This window comes from Corvus hawaiiensis, chromosome 7 (assembly GCF_020740725.1).
Source record: "Corvus hawaiiensis isolate bCorHaw1 chromosome 7, bCorHaw1.pri.cur, whole genome shotgun sequence".
Classification (NCBI taxonomy): Eukaryota; Metazoa; Chordata; class Aves; order Passeriformes; family Corvidae; genus Corvus; species Corvus hawaiiensis.
Window position 1 is genome coordinate 20,076,765 of NC_063219.1, and position 25,220 is coordinate 20,101,984.

General features: G+C 37.0%; 1 protein-coding gene across 2 annotated transcripts in view; it reads left to right on the top strand.

The window, feature by feature from the left end:
- SLC25A12 (solute carrier family 25 member 12) overlaps positions 1-24,252 on the top strand; it is a 46,513-nt gene extending 22,261 nt beyond the window's left edge. Inside the window, exons 7-18 of one of the 2 annotated variants that reach the window (XM_048309549.1) lie at positions 97-235; positions 1,459-1,552; positions 2,120-2,204; positions 6,197-6,281; positions 6,743-6,901; positions 10,126-10,178; positions 10,379-10,459; positions 18,806-18,946; positions 20,284-20,422; positions 22,681-22,839; positions 23,022-23,112; positions 23,653-24,252. In XM_048309549.1, coding sequence (XP_048165506.1) covers positions 97-235; positions 1,459-1,552; positions 2,120-2,204; positions 6,197-6,281; positions 6,743-6,901; positions 10,126-10,178; positions 10,379-10,459; positions 18,806-18,946; positions 20,284-20,422; positions 22,681-22,839; positions 23,022-23,112; positions 23,653-23,836 — 1,410 coding nt within the window. In that variant the 3' untranslated portion in view covers positions 23,837-24,252. Of the gene's footprint in view, positions 1-96; positions 236-1,458; positions 1,553-2,119; positions 2,205-6,196; positions 6,282-6,742; positions 6,902-10,125; positions 10,179-10,378; positions 10,460-18,805; positions 18,947-20,283; positions 20,423-22,029; positions 22,163-22,680; positions 22,840-23,021; positions 23,113-23,652 lie in introns of those variants that run through there. The other variant, XR_007204786.1, reaches the window with a different exon arrangement.
- The last annotated feature ends 968 nt before the right edge of the window (positions 24,253-25,220 follow it).

Genomic DNA, 25,220 nt, shown 5'->3' on the forward strand with positions numbered 1-25,220 from the left:
TCTTTCATAATTTGCTGAAATGAATGTTTCTGTAATTGTAATAAGATGATGTAAAAGTGCTTAAGGCACTTAACTGTTTTCATTTAATTTTTAAAGGTAGCTGGTGGGACTGTTTCACATCAGGTCAGCTTCTCCTTTTTCAATGCATTTAATGCCCTTTTGAATAACATGGATCTTGTTAGGAAGATATACAGTAATATAGCAGGTACAAGAAGAGATGTTGAAGTCACAAAAGGTAAGGTATATTTCCTACATTTTATTAATTTTTTAATTCTGTCCATTTTGTAATTGGTGATGCAGATGGTTTAAGGTGAGTCAGAAGTGAGGTTATTGCCACTGGGAAAGTGTTTTTTTAGCTGTGGGTGATTTTCATCCTCACAGGGTAGTAAGTACTTTCAATTAGCTCATTAAGGAGAAGGTTCTGGCAGGAGTTGTGTTGGCCTTACTAGTTTGAATGAGTAACTGCAAGTCAGTATAATACTGAGGATTTTACAACTCCTTGAAAGAGATGCATTGTTGCTTAGAGGTAGGAAGTTCCTAGGGAATGTAGTGGAATGGGTTAAGTTTGAAAATCTGAGTAGTTTTATATATAGATTATGCTAGTTAGTATATAACAAATGGCTGTGCATGTGAAAGGTTGCCATATTTCAGTCTTGACACATACATAAGCAGATTGCTTTCGTAGCCATTTTATGACAGATTTTACCACCAATTTTACTACTTGTATGGATGAGATCCGCCAAACCATTGTATGGCAAAAAGCATGCCAAGTTCTTTTTATTTTTTTTCTTCTTCTTTGTTTAGCTTATATGCTCTGCATATTTTTCCCTAGAGGAAAGCATAAAATATCTTTCCTCATCCTCCAAATTGTGCTAACAAACTGCCTAGCAATGTTTTTGGGTACAGAGGCATAAATACATCTTGCTTGGATTTGTATTGAGAAAAAGGTCTGCTGTGTTTTCACTGCTCAGACTTGTTAGCTGCAAGTTGCCAATTATGTCATGAACATGTTGTGTAATTTCACCAGATGAATACCTAAGCTTGGGCTCATTCAGAGCTAGCAGAGGAAGAAGTCTGGACGTGATGGGAATAGAGTCAGTTGTCCTTAAAGTTGTGAATAATGGACCATTATTCTGTTCTGTTCTGTTTTGCAGAACTTCAGAAGCAAGAATCACAAATTGTGGGTGTCATTTTATTAAGCTTGCTAATTTGAGGATTCTTGTTGTCTTTGGTGAATACTTACCATAAGTCAGAGTTGTGGAGTCAGACTTGATCTGTGTTGGGAAGGCCTGTTTTAGGATAGATGTTCTCCTAAAGATCCTTTTCCCTTTGCATTTTGGATCTTGCTTCTTGGTGATAGACTTCATTTTTATGATATTAAAGTTATTTGAAAGGATTCAAAGAGGCAATTCGATAAATAACACAATTATTGTATTTCTCTTTCCTTTTTAAATCCAGAGGAATTTACACACTCTGCAATCCACTTTGGACAAATTACACCACTGGAAATAGATATTCTCTACCAACTTACGGATTTATACAGTGTTACTGGGTAACATAATCATGAATTTTATCATTTTGCAATCATCATTTTTGTGTTTCCTGTGTGGCCTCTTATATTTGTCTTAATTTTAAAAGGTTTTGTGTTCCATTATATTTTGTTACAGTAATTTATTCAATGTAAACTGATTTTGTTGTGTGCATGGGTTTTGTAAGCGAGTTGTGTATGTCAAGCACAATTATTAATTGTTGTATTATAGGTACACATATGAAGTAGCAAAATACAGTACTCCTAAAAGGCTACAATGCACTGGTTGATGTTTTGTGTAGATCTTTAATGCATGCAAAATCTTAGGTAGAAATAGCTAGAAGTAGTTTAATTTGTGTATTATATTTCTTATTACTAGTAATGAAGAACTTAACTTCTGAATAATCTGTGCTCCCTTCATCTCCAAGCACACTTTAATGCAGTGTAGCAGACTTCTTAGGTGTGCATTCAAGTGACAAGTGTCTTTTTTGAAACTCAGATGTAGCTTGTGGGGTGTGGCCAGGAATACTGTACTGAATATGTTTGATGCTTTATCTAATCGTGATTTGCTTTTCTCTGCCTTGTGTACAGGCGCTTAACTTTGGCAGATATTGAGAGAATAGCACCACTGGCTGAAGGTGCATTACCTTACAACCTGGCAGAACTCCAGAGGCAGGTGGGTAGAAAAAAAAAATAATTGAAACTGAGTGAATGTTTAGATGTACTTGCAAATGAAAAGTAGGAATAATGCACTTTAAACAGATTCCTGACAAGTGAAACATGCTGGGTGTATTGCTGTAAGGATAGAAATGGGGCAGGCTGTTAGACACTGTATGTGTCTAAACAGGGTATGAGATGTCCGAATGGCCTGTTCAGATATGAGCATGTATGGATACTTGGATTCCTTACCGTGAATGCATTTGTTCACTCCTGAGAAGGCTTTTCACAGGACATAGCTCTCCATGAACTTCTCCAAAATGAGTCCTTCCCATGGACCCCAGTTCGTCAAAAACTCCTCCAGTGTGGGTCCCTTCCACATGGTGCAGTCTTTCAGGAATAGATTTGCGTGGATCCTCCATGTGGTCACAGCCTCCTTGGAGCACATCCACACATTCCTGTGTGGGGTCCTACAGGGTCTGCAGGTGGATCTCTGCTCCACTGTGGACACTCATGGGCCACAGGGGCACAGCTGTTGCATCGTGGTCTGCACCACAGGCTGCAGGGGAATCTCTACTCCAGTGCCTGCAGCACGTCCTCCTGCTCCTTCAGTGACCTTTGTACCTGCAGAGTTGTTTCTCTCACACGTTCTCACTGCTCTCTCCAGCTGCCATTGCTCAGGGTTTTTTCCGCCTTCTTAAATACGTTATCCCAGAGGTGTTACCACTGACACTGATGGACACGGCCTTGGCCAGCGGCGGGTCTGTCCTGGAGCCAGTTGGCATTGGCTCTGTCAACATGAGGGAAGCTTCTAGCAGCTTCTCACAGAAGCTACCTCTGTATCCCCCGCCCCTGACTTTGCCTCACAAACTCAATACAGGTAGTAAAAAAGGTAGAATTAGAAGATGAAAAATATTGCGATAGAATGTTAACTCTTTATTTCACCAGAACTTTACATTTATGTTTGCTAGCTTTGCTTTTATCATAGCATCCTTAATAAACATTACACATGTATAGTACAGCATAGGAGTTCCAGGCCGTGCAGTTGGATGTTGAATATAAATTGTTTCTTACCTCAGTGGCTCATTACAGTTTAGCTGTAAGAACTAAAGATTTAGGACCAAATGTTATGCAGGTGTTTAACTTACATTGTTTTAGTTATTGTTACTAGAGCTGAATTTGATAATTTGGTTCTCTTTCAAACAAATTAGTCTGAAACACAGTGTCTGCTCTGTTCTTTATGTCACTGCTCTTTTGTGCTTGGTTGTCCTTAGGCAATTAAGCATATCTGAGCCAATACATGTCCAAAACCTACTTAGTGCTAATGGTCTTCCTATGGATTCCTGATGACAAGAATGATGGAAGGGAATGACCCAGAAATGTGCATACAACGTTTATCCAGGCTATTAAGTATTTTTGATGAAGTTTGGTAATGACATTCCACTACCAGTTTTGGTTTTAATCAGTGTCTTAGTACTCACCTGTCTGAGTAGAAAAAAATACTGACATATTTTACTTTTGAGAGCTACCTTTGTAGCTTGGCACTCTTTTAAAACAAGCTCACTGATAAAAGTTTCACTCATCACTACAACAGAATATACTCTTTTCACACTCTTGAAGTAATACATTATATTTTCATCTTATTCTACATTCTGTGTTAAAACCAGACACCAGAAAACAAAATAATTTTATTTTATTTAGTTTATAAGGAACAGTCTTTTATTAGACCTTATCCTAAGTGAATGCTATATTAACAGTAAGTTAAGTGTATTGACGAAATGAAAGATATCTGTTCATGAAGAGAAATATCATCCCAGTGCAGTCCAGCTGTTCCTGGGAAATGAAACTAATTCTGTAATCAGTTTTATATGATTTTAAAATCCCTTTGTAAAGAAAAATATAAATTTTTGCATAAAATCACTCTATATAGATTTGGTAGAAATGAAAATTAGCCTGCTTTCAACCATATTTACTTTATTGTCAATTTTTTTTCATTGTGTAAGATTTTTTTAAAGCTTAGCAGCTGAATATCCTATGGGGATGACAGCTACAGTAATTTTCTCTTTATAAATATTCATGATTTGAAAGCTATAGCATTAATTACATTCATTTACATATCCATCTGAACACACAAGTAAACTGAAAACTTTGTGAACACTTATTTAATAATATAAAAGTGACATTTCCTTCAGAAAGAATTTGATTTTTAACATTCAGTCATGCATTCGCTAAGATTGATGTCTAAATGCAATGATCGGATTTTGATGAGAATCGTGTGAAGCTTTGAAAAAAAAGAATAATCTTAAACCAGCTGAAAGGCAGCAGGTGTGCTAAACTAGGAGAAAATATCAGTGGAATGAAGAGCTAGTTCTGCTTCTAAAGCTTTTTGGGGTATATTATTGCGTGTGTCTTTTATTTACATGAATCAAAAGAAATATATCTGAATTTTAGAATTTATTTTTGTGGTTATTTTGTTTTTATTATCCTTTGGGGGGTTTTGTGTGTGGTTTTTTTTTAATAGAAAATCATAGTGGCTCTACAATAGTGAGGATATTCTTTGGATTTATTGCTTCTATTGCTTGTAAAGGGAGTACAGTACATTTGATTTATGCTTTTTTTATGCTGGTCCGCATGTGCAGTGTGTAATTTTGGTGCTACCTAGAATTTCTCTATTCTTGTCTGTTAAGCTGTATTGTGGGGGAGGAGAATGTCTTGTGGAGGGAAGTGGGTTTAGCTGTACCTTTTTATTTTGTGGAAAAATGGTATAAAATATAATCCATGGTTTTTTAAAGGTAATGATCTCATCTTGACCTCATAGGCTTTTCTCCTATATTGTGTATATGCTGTGTAGCCTTATGCAATACAGGCAGGTTTTTGCACATCCCGTGTAACACCCATCCAAACAGAGTAGCTTGTGCTGAGGTAGGCGCTGTCTTCCTGTGGTGCTTCAGTGAGCTGAACGTGCCTTGGCTGGGTAGCCTTGGTGAGGGAGCTGAGAAGTGTGTGTGTGGTAGTCTTAGTGAAAATTCCTAATCTGCATCAGTCTGGAGTCTGTAGACATTCCAGCTGTGCTGTCAGCAGCACATCTGCTAACAATACAGGGTACTTTTAGGAAAAACAGGTTTGTGTTTGGAAAATGGACTTTAGTATCTGCTTTGCTGTGGAATTTACCAGTTAATATCTTGGCCCCTTAGATAGCGCAGGCAAGTTATACTGCATAATATCAATTCTTCTCTACTGGTCTTATGCTTGGAAGAAAATTCAGCCTGTCTTGCATACTTTATAGTGCAAGTTTGTGAATACATCTTGTGAATCAGTTACCTTGTTTCTAATAGCCATTTAATAATATGAGTCTCTGCAGATATTTTCTGTGCAGACTATATTATTTAGAACACTTAACACATTTATAATAGTGTATGTAATTGAAAGGAGTGAGGTCAGTGTTACTCTCTAAATTAGCAACTGCCTGAAAAAGTCTTGTGGAGAATACTTTTAGGAATAATTAATATTTTGCTTGTTTTGAAGACATGAAATCTCATGTTTATGCTATGCATTAATGGGTGTGTAATCTTAAAATGTGTCCTGTGCTGATAGAGCCTGTCTGTGAGATATTCTGTGAACTCCTTTAGAGATACTGAGTTTTATTTGACTTGAAAGGGAGTTCCATGCCTTACAAATACAAAGGCAACAGAATAGAAAATAGCAAAGTTGTTTAGAGTTTCTGTCTCCTTTTTCTTGAACATCATTGTTTCAGTTATACCAGTGTGCTGGTTTTGGCACAACTAGGAATATGTAAGGAATATTTTCTGAAAGGAGTATTTGAAAAATATGCCTCATTCATTAGGCACAATAGACATTATCAAGTAATTATTTTTATTTCTTCCTCCTCAACATAAAGCTACCAGTTTTTACCAGATTCTTTCTGTAACATTATAAAAGCAATTCACAGATGCCTTTTTTTTCCTGTGCAGATTTTCAAGCTTTTTTTCTTTTTTTTTTCCTCTCACACAGCAATCTTTTGGAGAATTAAGCAGACCTATTTGGCTCCAAATAGCTGAGTCAGCTTACAGGTTCACTTTAGGCTCAGTTGCTGGAGGTGAGTAATATTTCTGCTTCCTGTTTTCAAGCTTGGGTTAATTTAACACTGTTTTACCAGACTAATTGATCTCATCTAAGGTGGATGTTTTGGTTATACATGTGTAAAATTGGATGCTGGAACCATTTTGGTTCTGCTATTCCCTTTCATTCCTTATCACTTGGCTTCTAGAATCTCTCCACAGTTCTTTGAAACTGCACCAGTAACAAATTTCCTTAGTGGTAATTCAGATAGGTGTTCATTCTACACACCTTGTTTTATGTAACAATGTAATTCGTTCTCCTTGAGACTTTTTTTTTTAAACCTTCATTAATGTTCTTTCTTACTTCCAACATATCAGAGGTCTTACCAGCTTATATATTCTTTGTGTTTAAATAAATGCTGTAGAAAATCATCCTGATAATTATATACTACACCAGCAATGATGTTGCAGAAGTAATACTCCAAATGCTTTCTTACAGCTGTTGGTGCTACTGCAGTCTATCCCATAGACCTGGTGAAAACTCGTATGCAGAATCAGCGCTCCACAGGTTCAGTCATAGGGGAGTTGATGTATAAAAACAGCTTTGACTGCTTCAAAAAGGTTTTGCGTTTTGAAGGCTTTTTTGGTCTTTACAGAGGTAAGTGAATTAAAAAAAAAAAAAGTCAGTAATTTTCTGCCCCCTTTTTTTATTTTAATACCCCAACAGCTAGTTTCCTATGGGAAAACCAGGATACTTGATAGCATGTCTAATTTTGCGTTCATTTCTGAGCTCAGTATTTATCTTCCATTGTGCACCCTTCTTCATAAACAATTGCTGGGAAAAACTGGGCTTTTTTTGTTGCTATTGCTGATTTGCTCCTTGCTGCTTAAGTTGTTTAAAGACCTAATTTTTGGGCTGTAAGTGTTGAGGACATAATTGTAACCTCACAAAGTAAGGATTGCAACTTTTGGCTGGGGTCAGACATCAGGAGCAGATTAGCATCTGAGGAATAAAGATTGATTTTACAGCAAATATTTTTTGTTAAGAGACAAAAGACAGTAATTTTGAAATGTATCTGTAAGTTGGATGCCAGATCATATGCCTCATACTTTTGCAGGTAGTGGGACTTGTTTTATAATTTTGTCTGGTGAACAGAAGTTGCATTCTGCTGTTGAATTATGTTGCTCTATTTTACTTGAAAATATCACCAGTGGAACTCAGAAAACTGTAATTTAAAGAACAAAACGCTAAGATACAGATTAAGAATTCAGCTTTTTATCAGTTAGGCTGAAAGCTATCATATCTTGTTTTATCTTGGAAGATTCTGAAAGAGTTTTAATCACATTGGTGATTTACATGCAGGGTAAATGCTTACCAGCCCTCTGAAATAGATACTTAATTGAATTCTCTATTTTTAATTGTAATTTCACATAACTTTATGAAGTTCACAATTATCATAAGGATGAACAAAGTATTTATTAATTGGCACACCTGTTTCTTTAGCTGCAGCAAAGTCACTCACTTATGTGATGGCTACAGCATTTTGTTCTGCTTTGTGATGTTTTCTGTCAGTGAAGACACTGGACAGTGTCCTTTATGGACAGTATCTAAGAAGTTTTTGCCTGTGAAAGTCTGTGGGTTCTGGCTAAAGAGTGTTTTGTAGTCTTGCAGGATTTTGCTATGAAAGTAAGTAAGGGAAGGAATATGTTGGTGCAAAGTTGATGAAATAGCTGTAGTCTGTGTAAATTACGTCTTACTGGTAAATTGTTTTCTTTTTTGGATGCTATATCTTTCACAAAAGCAAATACTCCTTGAGTTACATCTGTGAGACTGATTCTTCAGTGCTGTTCTACAGTACTGTTTTCTTTCTCTTGCCCTCCCTGCCCCATTTTTGCACAGCAGCATCTAAAATAATTTGTTATTTTATTTTTGTTTTCTGACCTTTCACAAACACTTTGAAATCAAGGATGATTCCATTGATGAGTTAAAAGCAGTGGTTTACACTTGAAAAGAAAGTTCTTGTTTGAAAGAATGTCAGTTTGCTAAACTTTTTAATAGCCTGTTTAATAATTGTCTTCAAGATTGCTTAGGATAAGAAGTTCATGTAGTTGTTTTGAAAATGTTACAGTTAATGGTCAGCATGTTACTAAGATTTGGACTCAGAGATTTGGATGGTCTGTTGGAAGTATGTTAAACTAAACAGCAGAAACACTTACGGAGTTGGCTGTGGGTCTGTTACTGGCTTCTTATATTCCTGAGCTAGATTATGCTAATTGTATTGTAATATAACTGCATCTATACCATAATATAATGGTACAATATAGTTGTTTACCGCACTTTAAAAAATAGAACTGAACACAAACTGGAAATGTTATAATTCTAAATAAAAACTTAGAATTTTTGGTCAAGAAAATAAAGACTCTTTTGAGTCTTGACATCCACCTTCAGAGCTAATGAAGTTTCTTCTCAGGTCCCTCACTAGACCATGCAGAGTCCCAGGTTCTCTGGCACACCAAATGTGGGTGCCCAGTGAGTTCAGCTACGTAAAGGGAGTGGGGGGATTGTCTTGTGGTGTTTTGTCTGGTGGTTTTGGTTTTTTTAAGTGTAGGCATTGCAGAACCAGATTGTCTTTTCATGGTAGATCAGAAATTCAGGCTGGGAGGGCACCATTTCTTTTTGTTCCTGTCAACCTTTCTTTGTATTTAATAACTACCTTTCCTCAGCATAGTAAGTCTGTAAATCGCACAGAAAGTACTATGTTGGAAGAAAACCCTACACTGCATATATTAACTGCTGCACTTTCTATTAAGGTACCTTTGTTTTGAGCTTCCTTTTAAGGAAGTAGTGTAAAAATTCTGCAGACTGAGTACTTTTGGGAATTCTGAACATTTAACATTTTTAGCTATGATTTCTTTATACTTAACGAATAGTGGAAAGCAGCATTGATGCAGTTTTGTTGCTGTGAGGTTTTTAGTTAGTTAACTGGCAAACACTTTTGACAAAATGATATTCCATAACCATGGAATAACATTGGGATTTGACCATATCTAGTAAAAAACCCTTTCTTTTTAAGTTTTATGATCTATACATGTGCCAGAATGACTGTGGAGAAAACTGATTTAAAAATAATAGATGCTGTTATAATGTGTTGTGGGAAGTTAAGACTGCCATCTACTGATTTTTTTCTTAAACCTATTAGTTCCTAGAAAAGTGTATGTGCGATTTTCAAATGACAGTTCATGTTGATAGTAGCTATTTTCCCATAGCAAGGACCTTGCCAGAATTGGTTTCTGTCCACTAATACCTCTTTTTAGTGAGATAAAAAATGCTTACTACTAATAGGATTTAAAGAAGTTCATGCTACCATGTTGAACTGAACAAGAGAAAATCCTTCATACCCTTAGTTGACTCGAGTCTTCAGAAAACTCAGGTTAATGAGTCAAGTAGAAGTGAGTTGATAATTTATCATAGTCATGTGTATATCTCACAATTACTATCCTATTTTAAAAAGTGATTGCAAGCTTTATGGGAAATGATGCTAAGGGGCTAAAAAAGTCAAACAAACACTTATGTAGTAGACATATCCAAGGTATATGTTTGGTCATTAAACTTTTTTCCTTCTGTACAGCAGCAGCATCAGGCTTGACTTGGTTGAGGAAGGCAGATCTGGTCACACATTTCATTATAATTTTCAACAGATAATTGTAATATAAAATCGTACTTGTAGGAATGTGCAGTGCTCTAGCAGCATCCCATACTTAAATGCCTCCCACCTCAAAGGATGTCCCTTGTGCAGAAAGGCATTTCTGAACAGCACTTATAAAATACTAGTTTTTCTATTAGGAAGATAATGTTGCCTTATGATGTCTTTGTTTCTATAGGCTTGTTACCACAGCTGATAGGTGTTGCTCCAGAAAAGGCTATTAAGCTAACTGTACGTATCTTTTTTTTTTTTTTTTTCTCCTCCCTGGCATCCTTTTGTTTGTTAACATGCACAGGATTTATTTCCTAAAATGTGTGAAAGATGACCACTTACAAGCATTCTAATATATATGGCTACAAATGTACTTGATATGTATTAGTAAGGAGGAAAAATACCTTAAAATAGTGTGTAATATATTGTATCTTTATTAGGTTAATGACTTTGTCAGAGACAAATTTACTAAGAAAGATGGTTCCATTCCACTCCCTGCAGAGATCCTTGCTGGAGGCTGTGTAAGTATCTGTCCTGTATTCCTAGGAAAAATTGATTCTCAGTGATGTCCAGAATAGTTGGAATGACAGTTAATGGGTGTGCTTTGTCGATTTGAACAGGAGTACTCTTTTTTCCCCCAGTTGCAAGAACTAAAAAAAGTACTTTGTTTGGAAAGCTTAGCATACTTCTGAGTTAAGTTCCCTTGAAGGATGGGCTTAAACAACTTGTTTTGGCTCAGTTTGCAACTTTCAGTTTCAGCAGTGGTTTTATTCACAAAGTCCAAAGAAGAGGGTGCCTATTCTCCCTTTCTGTAAGTTCTGCTGGGTTGCTATTCATCATTAGTGTGGGAAGATACAGGTACTCCTTGAGAATGGGTTATAGGCATGATTAAGTTTCCTTCAGGGGTGGGATGGAGATGTCTAGAATGGTTTAAGAAAATCTATTTCTTGCTGATGATTTTAAGAAGGAAAAGAAAGAAACTCTTCAACTTGCTGTATGTGAAATTTTTACTGTTATGAAAATATGGAAAACATGAACAATATAGCCTTACTTTTCAGGTAACAGGTATGAGTGAATTGTCTGTTTAAATGACTTTGTATAAAATGTAGCTATGTTAGTCCAGATGATAATTACAGCCCTCATCTAAATATAGTTAAAAAACCAACTGTGTTTTTGTTGAAACTGAGGGCTGTAATTCAATTGATGTTTTAGCAATCTGTAAGTGGTTTGAATTGATACTGATGATAGATTTCTTTTGGTTTTGCACGTTGGCTAATTTCATTTGTGGGATTCCCCAACAGTTGTTAACCCTATAATATGCTTAAGGCTTGAGTTGGGTTTCTTTTGTAGCAGAGAGCACTAATAACTTCCAGTTGAGTAGGCTGACAGGCTGGTATAAAACCTCCTCAGCTTACAACAAAACCTGGGGCAGAAAGGTTGTTGACCTCTGCAAACTTTTAATTCAAAGAAACAGCCCTGAAGGGAGGCTGCTTATAGTTCTGCCTGATTGAATTTGGCAGCCTGGTACATGCTTGAGTCTTCACCTGTCAGTGTACAAAGTTTATTTTCTGAGAAATGTGAGAAAGAGCTCTAATGTGTAGCTAGCAGAAGACTAACCTTTTTCTAGAAAGCTCAGTAACACAGAAAGCAAATGCAGGTCATTTATAATGGAAGAGAATATAATTCATTAGTATTTGTGTTGTGCTTAAATTCATAACTAAAATCAAACATCTGCTAATGAATTTTATTATTTTACATTATTTTGTACTGAAATATATAATACTAAATTCAGTCTACATTAGAGGCTTTTTCATGTCCTGCTAGGTACTCCTTTTTTCAAAAGAACTTAATTGTCTTACTGTAGTGAACATGGAAAAATTGGAGATAAATTGAGCTTCGGATAAGCTTTCAGAGATTTGGATGTTTTTTTGAAGATGAGCAGATTTGTAGTCTGTCCAAACACAACGCCTTCAAGCTGACTGTCTTAGCTGATACTTTCATCTCCTTTTTCAAGATAATATTAATCACACTCAATCTGGGAGAATTTTAAAAAAATTATAGAAGTGTTGGTCACAGTTTAGCAACCTGAGGGATGTTTCTTGGTAGCTTCATCTGGATCATCTGATATCTTACTGGTTGAAGATTTTTCTGTCTGTACTGCTGCTTAGTTCAATTTTAGCAATTCCACTTCTTCCTAAATAGCAGAATCTTTGTTAGCAAGCCAGTAAGGTTAAGAATCTGAAAGTATCAGTTGGCTAAAGCAGGAACAATTTGATACTAGTCTTTCTTTTTTTCATCCTCAGACCTTTTCATTCTCGTTGTGACTGCTCTTCTCTATGTTGACTTGCTTGGAAATAGTGTTGGTCTTCATGCTTTCGGTGTTACTGTGTTCTGTTTTTCTACAAAATACTGTGGGGTGCAACCAGCAGTTACATCCAAGGAAGTGCCACTAGTAAGCTTAGTCCTTTTCCTTGCAGGGGCACACAAGGCTTTCTGTTTGGGTGATGCTGCCTTTCAGTTTTCCTTTTTTCCTCTTCCTTTACTCTCTGTTAGTACAAAATGATGGGTTAATGTGCGAATGTTTGGATTTTATATATGCCAAAATTATTTTCAGCATCAGGATTTGGGTACCTTGGTTTTTTGTGGCTTTTTCTTACTGTTCAACACTTAAATATTTTGCTAATAGTACAGTATAAATCTAGGCTAAAATTAAAACATATATTTTCACCTTGTCATAATATCAGAAGAAATAACATTATGCCTGCATGTAGTTCGCAGAGATCTACATATTACTGTCTCTGACCCTCACTTACCTGTGTTTAGTGCTGAACTATCTCCTCATTAACAGGAATAAAGCAGTTTTTGGTAATTTCTGGTATGGAGCTGTATTTTCATCCATTTTACAGAGTTTACAGTAGAGACCTTCCATGCTTTTGAAAGCCTTCCCTCTTGCAAGGTATACAAAAGCACATTGTGCATGCCACAGTCCTCAATCAAAAGAATTCTTGTGAGGAAGTGAAGGCAGCTTGGGAAAGGTTCCAGCAGACATGGCAAATTCTCCTCTCTGGATGGCAGTGCTGTATCAAAGCTTATGTATGGTGTTACAGTCTTCTAAGACCCACACAGAAGAACAGGTGAAACCTCTGACATTAAGACAGTAGTAATTCAGGAGAGCTTGTGTAGGATGGTCAGTATCCTCAGCTCTGGAGTACCTGCAAGCAGTGCTGTACTGTCCAGCAAGGGGGCCACTCACAGGTGTGTCCCTCCTCCAGAAATGCTAATGCCAGGAGACTGAATCGCTTTGGCCAAAATCTTACTTCTCAGGCTCCAGTTATTCTCAGCTTCTGTAAGAATATGGAGTAAACTCACGTTCCCAGTAAGAGGAAACATCTTCATTCTCACAGCAGTTAACAAAGACTTCCGCCCAGGCAGTGCCTGTTTATATGGTTAGCTGCCTGTCTGTTGTCTTTCCTTCCTTACTGCAGGGCAGGGACCTCCCGCAGGCAGCCCGTGCCCTGTGCTCCTTTAAACCTACCTGCTGGCTGCTGGGCAATGCAAATGTCACTGGGAAGTGTAGGGTCTGGTCTCTCAGAGCCCAAATACTCCCAGCTGCTCTCAAGCTGTAGCTGTATTTGAAAACTGCAGAGCAGCTATGTGGGGCAGCTCAGTTACAGCAGTCAGGTCATACCTGTCAATGAAAGGGCTCTTGTCCCTGATAGATGAAACTGATAGCCTGTCTTCCTACCTGCCTGAAGTATGCTGGTTTGTTAATCATTAACAGCACTATCCACATTTACACATGTTCAGAGCAAACAATTTCTTTCCCTACTGTTACTGTAATTAATTGAATTACATTTCATTGTAATTCAGTGATTAACCTGCATTCCTGCCTTTGAAGTTTTCAGCTACCGTTAGCTTTGAGTTGCAGGGAGACTGAGTGAGGCTTTGGCAATGCTTTCCTCTATCCCGACAGAGGCCTGGGAAGCAGAGAGCGCATGCCTGATATGGACAGTGCTTCCCAGAGGAGCTTACACGCATGACACATGTGAGTACATCGTGAAGGGCAAGGTGCTGTAGGGCAACTGCTCATTCTCAGATGGGAAGCAGTGTTGAAGTAGACATCTAATGCTATGTAAATGATTCATGATTACTGTTACAGTAGACAAAGATACTGTGATTTTTAGGCTGTAATTCCTATGAGTTTCACAGGAAGAAATGGATTCTTCCCGTCCTGTGCATGGTGCTTAGCATTTTGAATGGATGAATTGTGTTTCAACAGAAAGATGGTTTTGCTTTATGCTGTAGGGAGGAGGACAGTGCGGGGTGCCAGGCAGAAAGGGTCAGAGAACCTTTGGAGGTGTAGGCAATGCATCTGTTGATAATTAGAGGTTGGGATGTGTGTACGTGTGTTTGTGTTTGCACATACATTCACAGAGGGGTCCAAACTTACCATAGATCTTGAAGCTTTCATAAACATTAAATCTAACATTTAGTCTAAATATTTTTCATATACTTGTGAAAAATAATTTTCATACATGTTTATGCATATATACATACATACACACAAACATGTATATAGGTTTATCAGGCAAATAGGACTGTGTCAAATACTTATTTTTGAAAAAATAATGTGAAATGTTAATGGTTTTGTTTAACAAACACAAAAATATAGAATTATAGATGTCAGACTGCTTTTTCCTTCAAAACCCTGAAGATACTCTGCTTCTTTTATTATACTTTGAAAAGATAAATACAGAAGCAGAATTAAACTTTACTACTTTATCTTGATTTCTATTGTGGACATTTCAAATCAGGGAGAAAATGATTGTTTAATAAAAGAGACAGTAAGCACACTGTAGGTTCATGAACAATGTCAGCTTTGCCTAGAGAAAGAAGTGCAAGTTCTTTGATGTTTTTAAACAAGACTGTTTTAAGTAACATCTTATTTTAGTTGCTTCTATGGGACATAGTTGTGGTCCAGGATGTGGTGGTTTCAAAAAGGAAGGAAGGAAGGTCTTGAAATAGGCCTCTCCCCTTTGGAGCATATGCCTCTCGGGTGGAATTGGAAAGGGCAAGAGGTCTCATGTTGCAGGGTCATTTGTGTATTTCCTTCAGCCTTTGGCATGTCATGGGGCGTTTGCTGTGGGATCTCAAACTACATCTTTTCTCTCATAACCTTTGCTGTCAGATTTAGTTCCTTTATTTGCTCCTTGTAGAGTTATTTTACATGACATTAAGGTTAAGTAGAAGCTTTTATTACTGGTATTTTTGATGTGTATGAATAACCTCCATTCAGGAACAAATTTGTCAACCTTTTTTAAAGTGTCTGTTGCAATTTATGTGTGAAGAGAGGTTTTTATGGGAGAGAAATCTAGATTTACTGCACCATCTCCAAAAGCAATTCAGGGACTGCAATGTATACCTCTGTGTGCATATACGTGTGCACGTGTATTTAACATACATAGCTGACAGCTGAAGTAAGAGACTTTGAAAAAGAATGATGCTGATTGCTAATGATTTGAACAGGAGCGTGGAGATTTGTACTGCAAACCTACATGCTTCCAGTTCATTTTTATTTGGAGATCCTTTGTGTCATTCTCCTCTACATCCTTTCTGTGGAGTGCTCTTCTGCTCCCCAAGGCAGCACTCTCCTCTGCCTCACACATTCTTTGTCAGATAGACAGGCTATCTTTTACTTAAATAGAAAACACTGACAAACTAAAAACAATGCTTGCATTCATTCTTTAAAATATACACAGTGAAAAAGTGAGTTTTCTTGTGTTACATGTTCTGTATTAAAGTCAATACTTGTCCTGTCTGTACTTGTGATCTGTTGAGGGACCTAACTCATTTGTGCCACTCCACTGAATGCAGCGCTCCTCTTCGTGTGAATCAAATCACTGCTGGGCAGAAAAGTTTGCCAAGCTCCAAGTAAAACAGCGTAAGTCAAGACTTGGATAGAAGGACATATTGCTAACAGGGAGTATTTAACTGGGTATCTAGGTAGTTACAGCTCTTTTTGAGAAAGCTGCCTGTTGAGAAGTCTGTCAACACTGTAAATACTCAAAAGTGTTGATGTAATTAAAGAGCTTTTCAGTGGGTTTTCTACTGATAATATAAGCATAGAGTTTTCCGTATTTTATTTTTCTCAATAACCTGATCACCAAATCATACTCTAATACTGTTGGAATACATAGTTCTGTGTTAACTATATAGAATTTGTAACATTGTATGTCTGATTAGTGTTGCTGCTAAATTATTAAAATGTTTTGTGTTCAGAGTCTTTTACTTTCTGTATCAGAAGAGGGCTATGGCTGATTTTAACAGAAAGGTAGGCAGCTGTGCACCTAGGAGAGGAAAATGTTAATTGCAGGAAGATTTAATTCAGGGCAGAAAATAGAAATGTTTACAAATTGGCCTCTTTGTGTTTCTGTGGTAGGTGTTAAGCAAATAGGAAGAGTTATTTTGGCTGCTCTGTAGGATGTGCTAATTTTTAACATTAAAATAAAAAATGGAATTTCACATATACATGTAAACAAATAATACATATTTAATAGGCAAGTAGCTGGTAATTGTCTAGAAGGAGTGAATTTCTAGCTTAGTGTTGCAATTTAAAGTTACTTGATTTTTTTGTGTGGTCCATTGTATTATGTAGCCAGAACACACTGCTTAACATTTTATCTACCAAAATTATTTTTTTAAATGATATAAGGAAATGCTAAACATTTGAAATTGGTTTTATGCTTAATGCAATGTGAACAAAAAAAATTAGTTGTTTAACAGAACTTGCCAGATGCAACTTTTATAAATTTTATTTAGATTGGAACTTTGCCTAGCAAGACAGCCATTTCATCTTGCATGCATAGGTGTGTGTGAACTGGAAAAGAAAAGATGAGATGAGAAGTAAAGGGAGTCTGAAGAATGCCTTTGGACATGAGTGGTGTCAGATAACTGAGTAAACAATGCAGTAAGTCCAAGGAACAGAGAAGATGGGAATCACTTTGGCTGGTCTGGGAGTTCTGGTGATCTTCCCGATGCTTGCAACAAATGTCCACAAAAATGTAGGTTTTGATTTGCTTTCGGAGAGGTGAAGAAGTGAGGGAATAAAATTAAGAATGACTGTATGGACTGATTATTTGAGTAGGAAGTGTTAAAGACAGTAATTACTACAGTGGAGATAGTTAATCAGAAGCAGTGGTGGATCTCCCACTGTTTGGGTCAAGGTGCTTAAGTAAAGCTGGTGCAGTGATGATTTTAAGTGTCAATATTGAGTGAAGTTATAAATGGGGCTTGCAATAAAAGGCTGTCAGTGCTCAGTAAAGGCTCAGTGAAGTATGGGATGCTTGGTCAGCGGAGGCATTGATGATTCTTGCCCCCAGCCCATAGGTACTCCTGAAGTGCTGGGCCATTCTCAGTAAGAGCTGATGAGGTTTGCAATGCTCTGTTGTCTCTAGGCTAGAATAATGCAGATTGGCAACTTCTAAACTGTGCATCAGGGCTAATCTCAAATTTATTCTGCCTGCTGCTGGAGAGAAAAGATGGTGCTATAGGCAGAAAGGGTTGGTGTTCATTAGTTGTGAATCAGTTAGCAGAGAACACCATGCAGGCTGTCCAGGAGGTGCAATATCAGACTATTGGGTTTACTTCACCACACCCCTGTATGCACACCCCCCTCCCAAACCCCCAGCATCACAAAAAGGGTTTATTGCCTGGGCAATGTAGAAGTGGTAAAATGTTTTAATTGCAGATGTTCTGCATTTATTTACTTCACTAAAATTTGATGGGTTGGAGGAATGGATCAGAATTAAGAGGAGCTTTTATATTGTGCAAGAAATCATTTTTAAAGTTGGCTGTATTCAAGTGGTTATATGCCACAAATTTTAAGGAAGTGGGTTTAATTCTTAAATGAAAAAAGGTGGCTTAGGAAGAGGGGAGGATAACAAGCTTAGTAAAATATAGCTGGTTTGTGATGAACCACACACTTCTTCAGAAGTGAATGGTAGTACCTGCAGCAAACCGGGGAGAAACCTAAACATGTCATTTTAAATGGGTTTAAAAACTCTGAAACTGAACTGTCGGGTTGAATCTCTCTCAAACCTGAGATGCAGTTCTTTGAAAGTCTTTGGTTAAAGTGCAGAATCAAAAGCTGCTTTACAACACTGCTGCTGGGAAGTTTGCAAGGTAGTCCTTCAACACTGCCAAGAGAATATTTCCTGCAAGCAAAATCTGTCACGCTCAGTGCAAAGATATGACTCCTGTTTCTGTCTAGTATCATATTTTGAAATGTTAGTCTTCCTATTTGAATTTTATATTTTGTTTCCACTTCGGACTATTACTGACTGCTAAACAAAACTCCAAACACCTTTTCTAATAATTTAAAATTACACTGTAAAATGCAAATTTACCTTTTAAACAGTATCACTTCCAAATGCAAATAACATGTCTACACATTGGTGATGGATTATTATTGAATAAACATAAGGTCTTTATGTGTATTTGATGCTCTCGTAGCACAAGTCTAATGTTTATTATAGTTTAGTATTTCCTGTAATATCTGATAGACTTTTAAACACAGCCATGACTTCCAGAAAGCAATGTCAAGGAGAAAAGTAGAGACAAACTGAATTAATTCACCTCAGGGGACTATGAAAATATAAATGTAAAAATCTATATTTGCAAACCTATGATTTCTCATCTGGGGCTTTTAACTTCCAGACAGGTGCTTTATTAAAGCTCTCTCATGTATTTTTACATGAGAATATCAGCTAATGCAGTGAGAAGTAAAGGCACTCATCAACTTGCAAAGTCAATATATCACCACATGCTCTAGGTAATGCAATTTACTTTCTTTTTCCTTGGGTTTGCAGGCAGGAGCTTCCCAGGTCATCTTCACCAATCCTCTGGAAATTGTAAAGATTCGGTTGCAGGTAGCAGGAGAAATTACTACAGGACCCAGAGTCAGTGCCCTCTCTGTTATAAAAGATTTAGGCTTTCTTGGTCTTTATAAGGTACGTACTTCTGCTTTGAGTGCCTTCATCATTTTATGCTAAACTTCTATATTGTTCAAACAAAAACTGTTAAAAACAAAGATGTCTTCTGAATTTAAAACCAATCTCTTCCTGCAGGGCAGCCCCACAATGGAAAACTGAGGAAAACTCACTTCTATATTAATGGCAGTGGGATACAAAAAAATACTCCCCCATTCTATCCTTTGGGCTTATATGCCAAGCTACAGGGAGCCCTGTATTGCAGACCTCCTGGCTTCTGGCACTGCTCATTTCATTTGGTGGGGTTTTGTGAAAAGTTTCTTTTGCTTTCCCTGTGCGTTCTTATATTTATTTTGGATCTCTGTATCTCTATTGTTATCTTTGCAGCAGGATATTCTCTTTGTCTTAATAATTTGATGGCAGTGAAACAGTAGTAAAGTTTTGTAGGATTCAGATTTTTAAGAAGTTAAGTGGTGGGATTTGTCAATAAATTCCACTGAAAAAAGCCCGTTCTGTATGGTACTTCAGCAGAATGCCAGTCAACAGATTCCTTCCCTGCAGGTATACTTACTGCCATCATTACAGATCAGGTGTAATGGAGCAGAAGCTATTAGTTTCCTTAAACAAGAAGAGTGTTTCTTCCTGTATCTTCTGCTAGTGCAAGGGTAATACGTAAATTCAGCAGTTGTATGAGCTGTGCACTTACAAAACATTGCTTTATGTGATTTGCCCATAGACCTGCAATAATAGTATAGACATGTGCACATTTACTTTTAGAGCTGAAGCTTTTGTTTTGAATTTGGTAGATGAGATTTGTGACCACTGTATTTTCTTATTAAACTGCACTGAATCTGCAGCTTTTTTTTTTTTTTGCTAACCTTCAGTGCAGCTTCTTTGGTCAACCAGATGATGATCAGTGTGAGGTCTTACAGTGCTCACTGGTATTTTAGTAGTGCCTTTGTGTTTGGTGGAAAAAATGGCCTGCAGGGACTTGTCTTGCTGCTTCCCTGGTTTTCAGAATGACATAAGGACTCATCTTTGCCACTTCCTTCATTGCCTTTGGACACACAGTGTGTAAGAAGTATTTATCCTAAGTACCGATGTCAGGATTGATGTGTATAATTTACCAAAATTAGACATGTACCTTGAATCTTGCTTATTCCAGACAGTTTAGATGTGCTTTATTCTTATTTGCAAGTTCCCTGTATTGTCTGTTTCCTGAGACATTTTATCTTCTGTGTTATTTACGTGATATATCAAATGAGTTTGTACTTTCAGGGCTCAGGCTGCTTGCTGGATACCAATTTTAGCCTTATTTACAGAATTTATTTGCATTTTGTCTCTTTTCTCTGTGTCAGGGTGCCAAAGCATGTTTCCTCAGAGACATTCCCTTTTCTGCAATCTACTTTCCAGTTTATGCTCATAGTAAAATGATGTTTGCTGATGAAAGTGGCCATGTGGGAGGGCTTAATCTACTTGCAGCTGGAGCCATTGCAGGTAATTCTGCAGAATGTTTCCTAAAAGTAGCTTTTTTCTTCTTTTAGTGAATAATATTTAATATTCATTTAGTAGCCCCATATAAAGGAAGGTACTGTACCATTGTATCTGATTTAATCTAAATTTGATCAGTGTTATCCTTAGTGGGAGGCGATGTAATTTTGATGAGAGCTAATTACATTTGCATAATGTGGATAAACAGCATAATGCAGCTCAGCAACTTGTAGTCAAATTTGATCTGTCTGTCTCAATGGGGTTTTACTTGTTACTGAGCTCTCAGAGTTGAAGGCTAATTTGAATCTTTGATGAACATAAAATGAGAGATCATAAGAGCTAAGAAGAAAATGACTTACCCAGGTTTGGATTCCGGAATAACTGAAAGGAAACTTTGCTCAAATGTAATTGCTGAAAATAGGGCATTAGTTTGTAAAGAAGCTGGAGTACCATACTCTGAAATTTAAAATATTTTACAGCTTCTCAAACAAGTTTAGTATAAAGACAATATGCAGCTGTGATAAAAAGTTTTTTTTGCTAAATGGCAAGGGGTATAGAAATACTAGATGTAGGAACTATAGTGGTGGATATTTAAGCATGCAGATAGAGAGGGTCAGATTCTGCACTGCCAAGGACGAGCTTAGCAGATGAAAACCAAGTATCCGCATGCAGCTTCTCAGCCGTGAATGATTCAGTGTCAGAATCTGCAGTTCAAAAACACCACTGGGCTGAGCAAGACACTTTGCCACTTGTTACAATTGTAAGACATAACTATAGATATACATCAGTCATGAGTGCCTGTGTGTGAATAGTAGTTCCCTATATCGGACTTGATACAGAGCTTGGCCGCACCTGCTCTGTGCCAGTTGGTGTGTTCCTTATGCCAGAGTGAAGGGAGACCACCTAGGAAAAATCCAATAGATTTGTAGCCCTGTTTATTCTTTAGTATTGCAGAACTGCCAGAAATGGAAAATTATTTAGCTTATTATACTCATACAAAACTCCTATATAATTTAAAAAATATTATTAACTTTATCTCCTAGAAGACTTTTTAGACTGCAAACTTCACACCTTCTCTTTGTTTCATTAGTGTTTGTGTTGCTCATACTAAGTGATGAACCCAGTTAAAAATGTGTGTAAATCTCATAGGCCTAGTTTTCTAGTATGTACAGGAATCTGCCTCTCTGTGAATTGCAAATTTCAAATTCTCAGTTGCTCACTGAATTCCTGTTATGCGTGTGCAGCAGGCAAGAATACAGTCTGAAGGGATCTGCCTGGAAGGAAAATCTGCATCTGATTGCTATTTGTGTATGCTTGCTGGCTTAATCATACTGCTTCTGTTTTCCTTTAAAACCTCCTGAATCGGTCAGTGAGACTTCAGAGTTTATCATCACCTGTGCAAGCCAGTGACTTGTAAAAATTTTTAATTCAGTATTAACCAATTGTAAAAGTTTAACAGAAGTCAAAATTAATTTGATAATTTTAAGTCAGATGATGGTTCCTCTTTTTAAGGGGATGAAGTTTTTACAGTATGCAGAAGTATTCAGAAATAGATAACACAGTTATATACTGTGGAGTAAATTTCTGAAAACTTTCTCCTTTCCTTTGACTAGAAAGCCGAGAGTGGTGCCTTAGAAGTGGAGATTTGTTCTTCCATCACTGCTGGCTAATATCACACTGTTGGTACTAAGCAGACTTGTAAAACACCGTCATTGTCCTCAGTCTTTATATGGCTTGCCTACTGAAGTAAGCAGCATCTATTCTACAGAACAGTCCAAACAGCAGTATAGACGTTATTTCTGTAGAATAGGGGTTTTAAGGAGTAGTTTTTCTCATCAACACCTTTAACAAATGGATGCATAGGATTAAATTCCCAAATCAGTCATCTATGTAATTTGCAAAATATGTCGTAGAGTATAAAAAAATACAGTAAATTTGCACAACTAATTTTTATATATTACATATATAGCCAATTTTATCTTGTTTCAAACTACTGCTATTGCCAGACCACTAGAAGATGTTGAGAATGGTTTTTGATAGTTTATTTCCTTTACTATCAGTTACAGCCTTTAAATTTAGAGGGAAGTCAAAACGATTATATCAGGCATGACAGTTTATATGACCATAAGAGTAAAAACCTGCTTTTTTTGTAATGTCTAGCCTTTGTAAAAAATATGAAAGTTTGCACTTGTATTTTTCAGTTGTAAGTGTTTCATCTTTTACAAGATCCTTTGTGCAAATTAAATGTGGTTTTCTTCTAAAAGGTGTGCCTGCTGCTTCTTTGGTAACCCCTGCTGATGTCATCAAGACAAGACTGCAAGTGGCAGCTCGCGCTGGTCAGACAACATACAGTGGAGTTATTGACTGCTTCAGAAAGATTCTAATGGAAGAAGGCCCTTCGGCTTTGTGGAAGGGAGCTGGAGGTGAGAAAAAAATTATGAAGGCTGACCTCAAATCTGCAAATCAGCACTTGCTTTGTTAAGGACTCAGAGCAGTATTTACAAGGTGTGATTGTGAAAAACATAACACCTTGTTAAAAATGTTTAGCTTCTCTCCTGAGGAATTGTTTTATTTGTTTAACACTATGATTTGTAATGTTTAACAGCTCGTGTGTTCAGATCTTCACCCCAGTTTGGTGTTACTTTGGTCACTTACGAACTTCTGCAGAGATGGTTTTATGTTGATTTTGGAGGCCTGTAAGTCAAGTATTTGCTATTTAGCTTGCATGAAACAACTGCCAAGTTCAAAGAAAAAAACCCTGACTTTTTCATGCGTAGGACCCATTAAAGCTTGTTGACTTTGAGCACCTGTACTTAAAATTGCAGCATGTAAAAAAAAATCCCCTCAATTATATATCCTTACATAATTGAGGGAAACTTGCATGCCACTTGTAAACAGATGAGGAGATAAAGAGCCATTTCCTATTTATTTCAATACACTAATTTGTATTTCCATTGTAGCAACATAGTTTTGTCCATTTTCCTCATGACACTGGAAGTTAAAAGAATTTACGAAAGTATCAGAAAAATGTAACTTCAGTTTTGGGTTTGATTTAAAATTAAGTAGTGGTCTGACCTCATTCACTTCACCATAGGCATTAATTATTTAAGGTCAGCTTTAACAGTCTTCCATATTCAGACAAAAGAATTAAGTATTTAAGCCTGAATAAGTCTATATAAAGTCCTTCCTTATGTAATCTAGACTAACAAAAAGACCTTTTTTCTTCGTTCGAACAGCAAACCCACTGGATCAGAATCTACCCCAAAAACTCGAATTTCAGACCTTCCTCCTGTGAATCCTGCACATATAGGCGGATACAGACTTGCTACAGCTACGTTTGCTGGTATAGAAAATAAATTTGGTTTGTATCTTCCAAAGTTTCGAGCTCCTGCCACCACCTCAGCTCAAGCACACAGCTGAATCCTGAAAAGATGTTTCAAGTGAACAAAGTGATGCAGTGGAAAGAGTTCACAAGAGTACTGCTGTATTTTTTCCAGTCAGCTGCATGTGTTCTAGCTGAACTGAGCTTGCAAATCTAATTGCTCCTTTCAAATATTCATACATACCTGCATTTATTTATTTACACACAAGGAACTGATTGAAGCTGTGGTTCTCTGCCTTGTTTTAACCAGTGGCATGAAGCTGTAGCCTAGACTTTGCCTTGCACAGCTTGCATTTAATGTTACTGTACATATTGTACATCTTTGTACAGAGACATCAGGGCATCTATACACATACATTTATATAATGGGTATTGCAGTTCAAAATAGTTTGAAATGTACAGATGTTTTGAAGGTGTTTTGTTAACAATCGTGACAATAAAATGTTTAAAAACACTTGTGTCAGTTCGTTTCTTTGAATTTTTGGGAAGTTGTCCAGCGTGATTGTTTTTCCCTCCACAGAGTAAATGTAAAGGTCAGATGCACCATTTAATGAATGGACAGGACTCTGCAGGAATGCCCTTCCCTCTGGTAACAGCAAAGGAATTAAAATGCTCTGTGCTGGCTCATAAGTGTTAGAGAGCACAGTAATTAGATGAGCACATGCAGTATTTTATTTTGCAAGCACTACTTTATGACAAGGAATTCTCTCAAAATACAGGCAATACTAAATGTGTAATAGATATTACTTCTACAGTAGCATATTTAAAACACAGTGAGAGATTTGCCAGTTACTGGCAAATCAAGACTCAAGAATTTTTACAGGGTTTATTACTCAGCGTGTCTTTTTTTCCCCGAATAGAAAACTTGTTATAAAAAACTGAAAGCATTCTCTTTATTTCTAGATTGTTTTACCATGAGATTAGGTTATTCTGTGGAGGAAAAAACCTACTTATATTTGTATTATTTTAATACACCAAACTGATTGTTTACATTTACATTTACAGGTGAGTGGAAGTAAAAGAGAAAGCTTGAACTATTTCTGGCTTAATATCTGCCAAAAGTTTCCCTGGTATAATATTTAAATGCAAAAATGTCAGAGGAAATAGGGGAGTCTAGATTTCTCCTGTTGTGGAACAAAATTAGTTACACTGTCCAGCCAGCCAGAGACGAGATGGGTGGGTTTCCAGCCTTGCTTACTGAAGTTTTACATGTTTCTTACAGGGTTAAACATCCTAGACTAGAGCATACCCAAGTGGTATAAACTGATTTCAGGTTCTGTTTTCTTACTTAGGTGACAGCAGGCCCATCAGGGATAAATCAGTTTATGAAGAAATGGCTTCTTAAGAACTAAACACTACACAGACCAGCCCTCCTTCAGCTCTAGCCTCTAAGAAAGATAAAAATGACTTTGGTGCTGAATA